The sequence below is a fragment of the Anser cygnoides genome, chromosome 4 (genome assembly GCF_040182565.1).
Source record: "Anser cygnoides isolate HZ-2024a breed goose chromosome 4, Taihu_goose_T2T_genome, whole genome shotgun sequence".
NCBI classification, from domain to species: Eukaryota; Metazoa; Chordata; class Aves; order Anseriformes; family Anatidae; genus Anser; species Anser cygnoides.
In genome coordinates this window covers 44,624,184-44,638,129 of record NC_089876.1, presented here as the reverse complement: position 1 = coordinate 44,638,129, position 13,946 = coordinate 44,624,184, and the positions used below count along the sequence as shown (strand labels likewise).

The window sequence follows — 13,946 nt, the reverse complement described above, 5'->3', positions numbered from 1 at the left end:
ACACATGGGTGTTTATTCCTCAGTGTTGCACTGGATGAAGATTTTACCGTTTTGTACCAACCTCCAAGGTAGCAGCTTAAGCTCAGTAAGATATTTTTGCGCTCTTGTCCTCAGTTCTCCTTCTGTGTACTTGAAAATACCAGCGAAATGGATTCCCTCCATCACACGTGCACCAGGGGAATTAGTTCTGGGCAGCAGTGTCACAGGTGGTGTGGGATTAGAGAAGGGTGCTCTGCATGTTGCATCTTTCATCATTCCAGTAGAAGTAGGCGGTCTTTTAGCAAAAATAAGTCCTCATATAGGTCTGAATAGTATCACTACTATCTTCAGTCTCTATTGGTTTCCTGCTCCCTTCTGTCCAGATCAAAACTGGTCATGCTTTTACCTTCCTCCTGAAGCACTGTGTACATTTTTTGTCTTCCTCACTTCCAGTCTTTTTCTCTCTGCATCTTTACAGAGTGACTTTGTGTTTTATGCCGTGTGGAGTTTTTTTTTTGATATATAGCAGACTCTCTGTCCTTGGAACAATTAAAACCACTTCTTTAAAGATAAGTGCTCTCTGTGGGTCTGAGTTTTTCAATGGACAGCCCTCTAAGCTGTTGGGGATTTTGATGCCTGAGGACCGCAGGTACTGGTTAGAGCTTACACCAGATGCCACCCACTCATTGGCATGCTGGGCTCTCTTCACTTAGCTTTTGTCTGAGCAATCTTCTGCTCTCCTTCAGTGGAAGATGCTCATATTGCAGCAGTTTCTGCATCACTAGAAAAGGATTGGAAGTTTTCCTTCAGCCGTGAGTAATAATCCAGTGTAAAATAAACCACCAGCTCAAACCAGGTCTTCTTCATCCACCAGGCAAAAGTAGGTGATTGAAAAAGCCAAAGGAGGGGTTTCTCCACAAAATCAGAATTGGAGGTTAATGCTTTGCACTGCTCACTTTGACTCTCTCTATTTACATAATCCAGTTTAATTCTATGTCTAGCTCATAAGTGTTCTGCTTTAGAGTATGTATGGAATATGCTGTATGAAAGATTAATTTTCTTTCCACCACTGGGAAAGTTTCCGTTTTACATGAACTTGTGTGCCACATTACACTGCATATACCTGAAGTGCTGTGTTTTATATGATACCTACAGGACTCTGCTGAGTGAAATCTGAGATTCTTTACAGTTATTAAAGTACAACTTTCTGTTTATGTGTTTTTGGGCATAGAAACAGAAAAGCTAGGGTTGGAGGCAGGAAATGGATTGCCGTCTTGGAAATTTAACGACCAGCTCTTCCCCTGTGATGTGTGTGGAAAAGTGTTTGGCCGACAGCAGACGTTGTCCCGACATCTCTCGCTGCACACAGGTAAGCTGATGCTTTATTGTTCTCTGCAGCACTGAGGAAATCCTTGTGTTCATCATGGCCTGGGGAGAAGGTAAGCAGAAGAGTGTATGTGGAAGGAGCTATCCTCAGCTTGTTGCACCTAGAGCACAGCCAAGCCCAGAAACAGGCCAGAATGTCATAGCAGTGGTACACAGAGGGTTAACTAACATTTCTTTACAGCCTATTTTAAATTAATTTTTATACAAAATCTGCAAGTTCAAGTTTGTCCAGGTTCCAGTAGACTTGCGTGTAGACCTCAGCTGTTTAATCAAGCCCATTAACACAGTCCTGAAGACACAGCTTTTGTCTGGCCTTTTTTACATTCACCTGACGAGCTTTTTAAACATTACTTAACAACAAAAGATTTGGCCTTGGTGTTTCAGATGTGGTGAAACTGAAAGGATTTAGTATCTGTCACTCACCTTTGCTCTCATCGTTCACTTCTTCTAAGAGGAACACGGGCTGTTCTACCCCATATCAGCTTTCTTAAATCCGATCAGCTTCAAATCAACTGAGACTAGCAGAGTTTTGATATGGAAGATGCACCTCGTCAGCCTGCTGAGGTGCACTGCACAAATTAAGACTTGAATGCAAGAATTTCTGATGCGGTGCTGAAAAATATTGTTGGCATAACACCAGTATGTATCGTGTCATTTAGTATAGCCATGCTGAAAAGGTTCAGATGCTCTTGCTCCTTGGCTTTATGGGGTTTTCTTAATCCAAAGCTTCTCCATTGAATTTGTTCCCCTAACACTTGTAGTATTATATTTCAAATATAGAGCAGCAGCTCTTCAAAGGGAAAGGTTGTAAAAGCTGATGTAATGTTTGGTTGTTTTATTAATCAGCTCTTCAGAAAATGAAGCCTGGCATGCACAAAAAGATTGCTGCCAGGATTTAGAAATGCTTAATTTAAAATAATTTTTATTTTAACAGTTGTGAAGCAGCATAACTTGTGTTTAATTTCTTTAATTGCTCTTTGAGTGGTTTTTTGGTTAGCTTGTGTTCAGAATTGGCCTGATGATGCAGCATTCCCTTTTCTCCCCACTCTCAGATTTTAATACAAAACCATCAACCATCAGCTCTCTGCAGGTGATCACATGGGCAACCTCAAGAATAACTGGGCCCAAAAATCAAATAAAAGATGCTAGGTAAAGGAAGTAGGTGTAGCTTATTGACCTGTTTCTGTACTGGCTCTGCTGCAGCTCTCAGAGCAGCCGTTACCCCACTTTTCCAGTTTATGAGGTTTTATATTATCTGACTACAAATGGTAGAACATGTTAAAAACAAAAACAAACAAACAAAAAAAAACCACCCTAGCCCTAAACTACCTCTGAGTGAGTTCTTTTTTCTGAGTAATTGCTGTGAACTCCTATAACTTTGCGAAGTGCCAGGCTTCCAAAGTACCTCATTCAGGAAGTTGCTCAGAGAGACTCCAAAGAATGCATATTTGGAAGCTTTGAAAATAGCTTGCTTCAATATGAAATATACATTGAAGGCTTTCTGTTTCTTTCTCAGAAGAGAGAAAATACAAATGCCACTTGTGCCCCTATGCTGCTAAGTGCCGTGCTAATCTGAACCAACACCTGACCGTCCATTCTGTGAAGCTGGTGAGTACAGATACTGAGGACATTGTCAGCGCTGTCACTTCTGAAGGCAGTGATGGAAAGAAGCACCCTTATTATTACAGGTGAGGACCCAGATGAGGGCTGTGCACCAGACACTGGAATCTGAATGTCTTAGCTTCCTGCTAAGGTGGTGTTACAGGGCCACCCTTCTGGCATCGGAGGGTGGAACTGCTCTCAAAGTATTTGCCTTGCCCGTATTTGACTTTGGGCTAAGCAGCAAAACCCATGTGGCTGCCTCATGCTGTTTGACTTGGATAGCAATAAGGAAGGAATGACATTTTTGGTGTGTGTTTTGTTGTTGTTTTTTTAATGGCTGTGTGAGGCAGATGGGCTCCAAGAAGCCTCTTTAACTTTTCATTTAAGTTTTGTGCTTCAAAATACCCCATTGTTTACACAGATTCATGGCAAATGTAAAGTGCTATGCTTCCAGTTGTGTCTGTTAGCTCCGTTGTTTTCAGCCAAATCTATGAAATCAAAGAATAAAGTTTTACAATAATTATAATGACTACATACACATTTTCCTCCTTTGCTAGAGGTATATACGTTCTGTGACCAGCATGATGAAAGAAGATCTTTAGGAGAATTTACCTGGAAACTTGGAAGGAATTGCCCAGATAAAATGGCTGTTTGGGCATTCTCCTTGTATGCGCTGTTGCGTGTTCTGCAAACCATGATATGTACCCTAGTGGCCAAGCAGACTACAAAATCACTCTTACTTTCAGTCAAAATGCCAAGAGCAGATTTAATTATAAAACCATAGAAGTAAGAAATAAATAAGACCTCCTGGATTAGATTATCTAGTCCTTTCCCCTGGGAAGGCAAAATAGTGCCCTAGAGTATACGCCTTTTTAATGTTTTTGGCTTGTTTTAAATGTTAATGGCCTAATCAAAACAAGAGGAGGACTCTGCACAGAAAGTTAAATTAAAGGGTCCCTTCCGTTGCCTCTCAATATCACTCTTTTTATGCACTGGCTGTGAAATCTGTCTCCTTGCTAATTATTTGTATAGCTGATGACTGCTGTTTTCCAGTCAAGCATAAGAAATGTTTGAACCCATTTTTACTTGCTTACACTGAAACTGCCAGGCAGTTTTGCACAAGATCCCAGTTTGGCACGGGAACCATTCCAGGGCTTGAAAATAACTCCTGGAGTGTGCAGCAAGCTCTCCGTTTGTCAGTGTATCAGCCATACTAAACATCTTGGCAAGGCTGCAATGCCTCTTATTGCCCAAAGGAATCGGCTAGGTGATGCGCAGCATCTGGAATCTGTAGTTTTTAATTAACTTTATGATTATTTAGCATCATTATAGCATGTACAGGATTGTTGCATTGTGCCTGCCCTTAATCACGTTGGCATGGCCATCAGTTCAAAGGCAGTTCAGCAGACAAAAGAATTTTCCAGTGAACATTCAACAGTGAAGAAGAAAATAAATCAGTGCAGTGAGTTTTTTCTTACAAAAATGAAGGGAAGGGCAATATGCTTCTGTTTGTGCTTTATTTTTTAATCCTTCTTACTCTTGAATTCCCTTCTGCCTGCAGCTGTCATGTGTGTGGGTTTGAGACAGAGATGAACGTCCAGTTTGTCAGTCATATGTCCCTCCACGTGGATAAAGAGCAGTGGATGTTCTCGATCTGCTGCACCGCATGCGATTTTGTCACCATGGAAGAGGCAGATATGAAGGCTCATGTCAACAGCAAGCACACAGGTGATGATCCCCCTCTCCCAGCTGCAGTGATCTCTTCCCTGCTTTTTAGGTGCAACCTTCACACTTCCCATTAGCACACTTTTTACTTTCACTGAAATGCTTGCTAATTAAGGCCTGATCTCTCAAAGCTGAAGTGAATTGGACTCTAGCCAGGCAAATAGTCTGGTACTGCAGATCGGTTTTCAAGCTTAGGGGAATAAATGAAGGACTACTTAGTCTTCCTTCCTCACATCCCCCAAATCCCCTCCCCGGTTGAAGCCAGCATACATTGTTTGTGTTTTTTTGACTGGTTTACTATTTCATCAAAATCCTGGTTTGACTTCAGAGGTGATAAGGTGACTTTGAGTGCTAATTATGCATACCTGGCTGTAAGTTTGTAACACACAAAATATTGAGCTTTGGTCTTCAGTTTGTTCACCTCCACAGTCCGTCAGTTTGGAATATCATGTTGATGCCTAGCCAACACTGTGATTCAGCAGTGCCTTAAATGCAACTCTGTATTGAATACCAGACCAAGTCACATACCAGACCAAGTCTCTTTGGTCCTGTTCACTTAATAGCCAAAGATAAGAGCAACAGCAGTTTTCAAACAAGCTCCACATGCGTAGTCCAGCTAATGAAGTCTGGCATAATTTAGGGAGAAGAAAATTAGAATGCTTTTAATTAATTTCTCTTATAACGCCAGGCAGAAGGACTTTGCTATCACAAGCTACAAATAATTGTGTTGACAATACTGAAGCTGAATTGCATCCTGCACAATTTTCCCATTGCTAAATTGCTCCTCCTTTTATCCTCCAGGGATAAAAGTGGGAAAATAGGAATATGGAGAAGGAGAAAGGAGAGAAGAATGCAGCTGTTTGTGCTTACAAATACATAAGTTAAATGTCCCTACAGAAATACAAACTACTGGAAAGCCCTCATGGGATTTTGTGCCAGCACAGCTCTCAGTACTACAACATTGCTCCCATCTCCCTGCTATCTGAGGTGTTTGTGTTCCCTTACAACTCTGTCTTCACCCAAACTTTTAACCTATATGTATTTCACATGTAGGAAGTCAAGGCAAATGGAGAAATGCCATCCACATGAAAAGCTTGCATCAGAGCTAAAAACTGAGCTGTACTCAATCGCATCTTTCTCTCTTGGCTAAAACTAAAAATTTGGAGCTGCTGCTTGTCTTTTAAAGCCTCTCTTTTAATTATTTGTTCCTCAATCACCCTGTCAAAATGAGCCGTTCAGCAGGCAATTCAGCCAAGGGCTTACACATAAGGCAAATATGGAGGCAAAAAAATAGAATGGATTTTGTGGGTCACTTGACTCCAGCCCCTTACCCTGTAAGGTTACCAAGTCATAAAAGATCTGTTCATAAGGGTCTTGGCGAATGTCTTCAAGCAAGTAGAATTGTTGCAGACCAACTATTCCAACAGACAGGCAGCTGACGATTTTCTGGCATTAAAGATTAGGTACCTTTTTAAATTTTCCAGCATGTGTCTTACTGATAATCAGAATACACATACTTTGTTCTTGTGCCAGAGCTGTCTTCAGTCTGAAACAGCAGTCCACCTCTTGCCCTTCCACCTTTCTTCGTCCCTCCCACTGTATTTATTCCTTCGTATATTCCTGGAGAACAACTTAATCCCATCTAAACGTTCGTAGAGCCTTTTCTTACATGAAATACTCTTTTCTTACTGTACCAATCCCTCACTGTGTCTGTTCTTGTTACAATCCCTGCTCTTGACATACACAATCACAGCCATACGTGGTGTATTAGTTGAAATGAAATAAGTAATGGTGGTAGTGTAAAACAGCAGCAGCTACTGGGAATAACTCAGACAATAACATTCTGTGATCATATTTACCTTCCTTGGAGGCTCTACCATGCTGATAGCTCATATTCATCCCATGTTCTGCTCAAATTCTTCTTTTATTTTCCTTGACTGTTTCCAACTTAAGCACTCCTCATTTGTAGCAAAAATTCTTGTTACTGGCCCTTCAGGTCATAGCCTTGTACTCTGTACTATTAAATTTCATTCCATTTCTATTACTCTGGTCCCCAAGGTCAGTGAATCTTTCTGTATGATATCCCAGTCATCCTCCCTATTGACAGCTTGGGTCATCAGATTTCATTAGTGCATTCCTACATTTTTATCTCAGACTTACTTAAAGGTGCCGCTCATGAGTTGAAAGCTAGGCACACACTGCTCTTTGCAGACGCCTCTATCAGGGGACTTTATCCCATAGATAAAAGCAGACTTTGCCAACATTTCATATTAACACAGCTCTGAATAAACCAACTCATGGATGGGAGCTAATCATTTGCCCATCCAACTTTTTTGACGTGCAGCAGAATACGATGGACAAGGGCTTATGCCATTGCAGACAGAATACATTCTAGGATAAACAGAAATATACTACTGTAAACACTTATAAAATGGAAGGAGGTGAAATTATGATGCTTCCTTAACCAACCAGTTGATTTTAGACTTGTTTAGAAGCAAGTCTGAATTAACTTTAAATATAAATAAGATTTTTTCTGAAATTTAAAACTGGATCGCTGAGTTTTCATCTAATCTGCTGTACTAGTTATTGCTCTTTATTCCTGTTTTTCAGCTGAAGAGAGGAAGACACCCAGTGAATCTAACAGTCCATCTTCATCTTCGCTGTCAGCGCTCAGTGACTCTGCCAACAGCAAAGAAGATGCAGATGTAACTCCAAAAAATAAAGGTTCAAACAATCTGCTAGTCATTTCTGTAGTGCCTGGTACTCAGACCTCACTGAATACTGAAGAGAAGTCAGAGAAAGGTAATACCCTGTTAAACAAACACAAGCTGTCACCTTCTGTGCAGTGAATCCAGCCACCATATGAGGAATACATTTTTCTCTTTTTCATTCTTCAGGCTTTGAATGCGTTTTCTGTAACTTTGTCTGCAAAACAAAAAATATGTTTGAGCGCCATCTGCAAATCCACCTGATCACACGGATGTTTGAGTGTGATGTGTGCCACAAGTTCATGAAGACACCTGAGCAATTATTGGAGCACAAGAAATGCCACACTGTCCCCACCGGTGGGCTCAAGTAAGGAAAGCAAGTACACAAACTTTTACTGTGTTAAGCATCTTTAATACTGTGGGGATAGAACAAAAGGAAGTCAACTAGAAAGGATTAGCTAAATGTCTGGGAATCCAGATTTGGGGCTTCCTTTGTTTAGATAATATAAGCCCAGTCCTTTACAGTTGCTTTAACATTGGCTTGCATCGTTATAGTAGATAGCTAGTAGTAGATCTAGTGTCCACTGGTTTTAGAGCTGTAACAAAGCATGGCCTTTTCCCATTTCAAGTCAAATAGGAGACAGTATGAGTCCTAAGATTATGAGGTAGTACTGGACAGAGGTGCTGCGAAACTAAGAGGGTTTTTTTTGAAGGCATCGGAGCAAAGGAGAGCACACAGCGCATTCTCTGTTCTGCACCTGGCTTAAAGAAACTAAATCCTGTATGATCTGTGCAGCTAAGTCTGAAGTCAGCTTCTCAAAATCAGATCTCTGAGTAGCTTTATAACCCTTGTAGATGCTAATGCAAAGTCAGTCCAGCAACTAACAATTTTGATGCTCACTGCTTTGGTTTGCATGCCACAGAATAATCTCTATTGTATAAATTAAGAAGTAACAAATGACACACTCTTTTAAGAAAAAAAGCCCTTTGTCTTTGGCTAGGGTGCTGCCCTTTAAGGTCTTTTGGTGCAGAGCAGTTTGTAGCGAGTGAGTGTGCCCTGATGTCAAAGTTGGACCCCTGAGGGAAGGAGTGACTGCTGGGGCCATATGCTTGCTCTCTGCGCACAGTCAGTGTGACATTATGCAAGATGTATGCCCCTGGTCTCTGTTCCAGCTGCTGCAGGAAAAAGAGGCTGGAACCACTTCAAGGCCAGCTAGGGTTCAGCACAGGACTCCCTGCTTGTGTTGCTCTGGCTAAGCAAACCAGTGTTTTTGGTGCACTGTAACTGTCAGGTGACTGGTGCACCGCGTTTAGTGTTACCGTGAGTAGCTCTATCAGTTTGCACTGCAGTTTGTGAAACTGGTTCTGTTTGCCAGGCAGCGTCTGGTCTCCAGCTCAGTAGTTCCATGAATTGGGATCTGTGATCACTTGAGATGTGATGACTGAATCTGGGAAGAAGACCAGATTGAGAAACAAGTAGCGTGCCAGAACGACGGGATGTCTGTCTTGGATGTACAGACCAGTTGTCTAATGCACTTTGGGTTTAAGCTGCACAGAATCTGTTCTATTTACCAAGGAAAAACCATGACCTATGACTCAGACCTTCCTGACAGAATGGGCTTCTCAGTCTACATAAGTTATTCCTGCCCAGCTCAAGTAATAATGAGGTACCTTGAAAGCTGCACCTAAGAAAAAGCTCTGATTTTTTTTTTTTCTTAAGGCATCCAGAAGAGCCTGAAGAGATCTAAGTAAATTGTATTTTTGTGTCTCCTGTTTGCTGTGGGGGAAGAGAAAATAACATGATTCCTCCAGCTCCAGATCAAAATCTGAGATTCTGATCCAGAGAGCACCCAGCCCAGGAGAGGTATGTGTGTATAGACAGCTGAGTTCTCTGTTGCAATAGAGCTAATTGCTTTAGCAGCCTCAGTGCCAGGCTCCCTCTCTGGATCAGAGTACTTGATGTTGCATCAGGAAAAATGTCTGGATGTTCTACTATCTGTTTGTCCTCCTGTATTGTTCACTGTGCTCAAGAGTCTCTCGATTATTAGCTAGATAAAATTAAACCTGTATGTGCAACCAGTTGTAGCAAGGGAAAACAAACATGGAGCAAGAGGATCTCTGCTTAGAACTTATCTTAAACGATAGAGCACAAGTGGCAGACCTGCTAAATGGTGAATGCATACCAGCGGGAGATGGAGGCATCTGTAAGACAGCACCCTGGTCCATGAGCTCTATCTTTTTATCTAGGCTTGCTCTTCTAGCTCACGAGCTAGACCTAGAAGGCAGTACGCTTTGTTTAATGTAGCAGAGATTTCTGGCAGGTAGCTGTCTTCACCAGCTTCCTCTTAACAACATCAAGCAGAAGCTGGTGTGCTTTGGTTTCGCTGGTGTCCAGGCTTGTTCAGCTCAGGCTTACTTCCAAGCTTTCAAGGCTCCAGCCTTCTCAGCCCTTCCTGGTCCAGGAACCAGGGGTGAGGCCCTTTGCCATGTCCACCCCGGTCCGGACGCTTTCTGCTGTGAGTAAGCAGAGCCCACATCCTGTTCCCCCACAGGAACAATTCCTGCTGTGGCAGAGGCAGCTGTAGGCAAGCTCTGCCAAGCACACACACCCTTTGAGCGTGGACTAGCTCATCTCCCAGCACTGGGAATCTCTACAAATCATCCAGCAGACCAACTTTCAGCTGTTTCTAGCCGAATACCCAGCTAGCTTATTGTTCAAGGTCACATAAAAGGAATTTTCTAGGCTTTTGCTGTACATGTGGTATTACAAGTTTATTCCATCTTTACTTAAACAGCTGCTTTCATATTCGTCTGTAAGCATTCATTTTTTAAACCAGTTCTGAAAGGAAAAAATGGCAAAAGTGACTTTGTGCAAACACTAATATCATTACACAAAGTACCTGTGAGCCTGTCACCCACTCTGCACAACCTGGCCTGCTTTGCAGAACCTGCCCCACTGAGGTAAGCCGGTAAGATTAAGGGATGCTCCTTCAGAGTGAATAGGTGCTTTCCAAGGAACGAGCGAGCTCTGCCACCATTAGTGGGCAAAGCTACTCTAAGTAGAGGCATGTCAAGATCCACTAAATATTCTAAACAGACTGTACAGGGAGGGCTAAGTGCCTTTTTTTTCTGCTTTAGTAAGTCAGAGAGGGGCTGAATGACGGGGTTAACCCAGGAATGCAGGTCTTCCAGCTGAGTGACTCCTCTTTTCTCTCTCCATGCCCTTCCGTGTTGTGTTGCCAGGTGCCCGTTCTGCATCTACTCCACTAACCGCCCCGCAGCGATGGAGTGCCACCTGAAGACTCACTACAAGATGGAGTACAAGTGTCGGATCTGCCAGACAGTGAAAGCAAATCAGCTAGAGCTGGAGATGCACATCCGAGAACACCGGCTTGGCAACCATTACAAGTGCGACCAGTGTGGCTACCTGTCCAAGACAGCCAACAAGCTGATCGAACACGTGCGTGTCCACACTGGCGAGCGCCCTTTTCACTGTGACCAGTGCAGCTACAGCTGCAAACGCAAAGACAATCTCAACTTGCACAAGAAATTGAAGCATGCTCCACGCCAGACTTTCAGCTGCGATGAGTGCCTGTTCAAGACTACCCACCCTTTTGTCTTCAGCCGCCATGTGAAGAAGCACCAGATCGGGGACTGCTCCGAAGAGGAGAAGAAGGGCCAGTATTCAGCCTCCAAGGAAGCCAGTCCACTCCTACCAGTGAACAGCTCCAGAAACCTCCTGTCACCCCTCTCAGTTATGTCTGCCTCCCAGGCTCTGCAGACAGTGGCTCTGTCGGCTGCACACAGCAGTGGGGCAGAGCCAAACCTGGCGGTGAAAGCCTTGGCCATCAACGGCACTTCCCTGTGCTTTGATAAATACTGGAACTCAGAGTTTGCCCACCTTATTCCTTTAACAATGTTTTTCCCCAAAAACCACTACGATCTCACATTCCATCCACCCAGACCTCAGACTGCACCAGGAGGTGCCTCTTCACCTAAACACTCCTTCCTTGCCTATCTTGGACTAACAGAAAGGGCAGAAACTGTCTGAGGGCAGTTCCATTCTGTACCAAAAATACCCCGACAAACCCAGCAGGTATACATACATTGCTGCAAACCATAGACCGAAGAGGTAACGAACACTTGTACTATACCATTAGTAAGGTTTAGAAAATGGCTTTGTGTATACTTATTGCATTGACATGAAAGCTGCTTTATTAAATCTTCAAGAGGTGACCTACTGCATACTTCTACCTTCAGAGGCATGTTCCCAGTACTCTTATCTAAGAAACTATTTTGTCTTGTTAAGCTGAAAACGAGTGTCCTTAATGGCAATCAGCACTTGTAAGATTACATATTGATGCATTTTATTTTTGGTCTTCGTGTGCGTGTGGGTGTGTGAAAGAGAGTCTGTCTGTAGCGTGCCATGACACTGCTTTTGCACATCCCTTGTCTTGGCTTATTTAATTATTATTTTTCCCCTTTGAACACACTTGCTCCTTCCCTGCACTCTGCCCCCCTGAACTGTAGAGTTGTGGCAGGAGTAACTCTTGGTTCAGGGTGGCCTGGTGTATGATTTCAGTGCTGCTTGCAGCTTCCTTTAGTTGTTTGCTGCCTTGTATTGAGTTGTCAAGGTCTGAGGATTTTGGGTAGAGCTGATGAGGAAGAAATGGCTTTCAGCACGGCAGGGTGAGAGTATGACGATGGAAGTGTGTGTGTGTGTGTGTGTATACACGCACATGCATATGCAGTGTGTGCAGTCTACACACCCACACAGCAGGCCCAATTCTCAGCTGTTACGCAGGTGTAACAAACACCTGAGCCTGGGCCATAGCATACATCTTTTGTTTTAAAAGGGCATATAAATATTATGTATAGATATATATATGCTGTATTATGCAGTGGTTACCTTTTAGTTTGCAGGAACAACTTGTACAACTAGAAATCTATGGTGGAAAAAAATCCAGCAAAGGGGATTTTTACAAAGGGTATGGATAAATTCTGGGTATAAATACTCAGACTAAAAAAAAAAGGCAGATTTGCACAGTGCTTTAGTCTTGCACTAGTTTGTTTCTCACTTGCAAAAAAAAAAAAAAAGAAAAAAATTCTGTGGGGTGAAGGTAATATGACTGTATATTTGAAAAGGTACCAGTAACTTCTTTGAAATATCAAGCTATAAAAAAGATACTGTTTGAACCATACAGTTCTCTTTTATACCCTCACTATTTCAATTGTACTTGCAGATTCTATGGTCCTATCAATACCCTCTATGTTATTAGTAATACTTTATTCCTTTTTGTTAATGGCTGATAGAGTGTACACTGCTAGGAAGCTAACTTTATACTTATTTAATGCTCTTACTTTGTGGTCATTAAAATGACATGTTATATGTAGCACTTTATTGCAGGAAGAAGCAAATGTGGATTGGTTGTATAACCTTTGTTAATCTCAAAATGACAACAGCGATCTTAAAGAAGAAAAGCTGACTGTTAATTGATTTGTTTCATAGACAACTTAATATCCAGGAAGAAAGATCAGAATTAAAAATATTCTGCATTAAAATTGGAAGTATGAAATATGAAGCATTTCAAAATTATCACATGACTTACAGGAATGCTTTCTTACTGGATTATCATTTTCCATGGTGTCTCTTGGAATTGGATCTCGCTGTCTTTCACCACGTATTGGAGATGTCTGACCTAGCTTTTTTCAGTCCCCCCTCTCCCTCCCTTGGCCAAGCCATTGTAAGAGAGGTGCTGAGACGCATCTGATGTGCTACCCACCCTCATGCTGTCCTGAAGCAGCTTCTTCTACAGGTTGTTGTGGGATGGAGAGATCCTGACAGACCAGTTGGAGCCAGCCCCTTGTCTGTGACAGCACTAAAGCAGTGCCCCAGTTCAGGAAGGCATTTCTGGTCCACAAAGGCTCTGAGCCATACGCGCAAGTAGAAGCATAATCTCAATCTTCATTACTTCTTAAGTGAAGCATGTGTAGAAATACTTTTTGATGCAAAATTTGCATCATTTAATCTGTGATCAAGATTCCTACGTTTGTTTTGCACTGGGATGGCCAAACATTCTCCACTGTCATGACCAAACTCTTCCTGTTCAGGGAGTACATCCTGATCTGTGCACTCCTGTTTAACATCCTGGAAGCTATCTACAAGGGGGAGACATCCAAAACAGTAGCCAGTTATTGTTTGGAATTATTAATTGAAGGGCAGAGAAGTCCCACCATTTTGTTTACATTCCAGCAGACAGTTTTGGTTCTAACGAGCATGTGGCAGTTCTGTCTGTCTACGCAGTAAAGAAAAGCCATCTGTTCCAAAGCACGTATAAACCTTAGAAAACAATGCAAGTAACTCAGGGCCCTGTTTGCCATGCTTTACTCCATCAGAACTCCTGGTAACCCCCCTGGGAGTACAGACAAAATAGAAAGTGCTGTATTAGTAAATACACAAAGGGAAAAAAAAAAAGTATCTCAACAGCATGAAATATGCAATCTGCATCCGGAAACTATACCAGTTCTATACAATACACTCAACGC

At 42.4% G+C, this 13,946-nt stretch overlaps 1 protein-coding gene across 14 annotated transcripts in view; it reads left to right on the top strand.

Annotated features, from left to right (window-relative positions):
- ZNF827 (zinc finger protein 827) overlaps positions 1–13,875 on the top strand; it is a 160,192-nt gene extending 146,317 nt beyond the window's left edge. For 11 of the 14 annotated variants that reach the window (XM_048071772.2, XM_013175072.3, XM_048071776.2 and 8 more), the window contains 6 exons: positions 1,211–1,348; positions 2,882–3,053; positions 4,529–4,695; positions 7,303–7,494; positions 7,590–7,767; positions 10,644–13,875. In XM_048071772.2, coding sequence (XP_047927729.1) covers positions 1,211–1,348; positions 2,882–3,053; positions 4,529–4,695; positions 7,303–7,494; positions 7,590–7,767; positions 10,644–11,451 — 1,655 coding nt within the window. In that variant the 3' untranslated portion in view covers positions 11,452–13,875. Of the gene's footprint in view, positions 1–1,210; positions 1,349–2,881; positions 3,054–4,528; positions 4,696–7,302; positions 7,495–7,589; positions 7,781–9,120; positions 9,265–10,643 lie in introns of all 14 variants that reach the window. The other 3 variants (XR_007166113.1, XM_048071777.2, XM_048071778.2) reach the window with 3 other exon arrangements.
- The last annotated feature ends 71 nt before the right edge of the window (positions 13,876–13,946 follow it).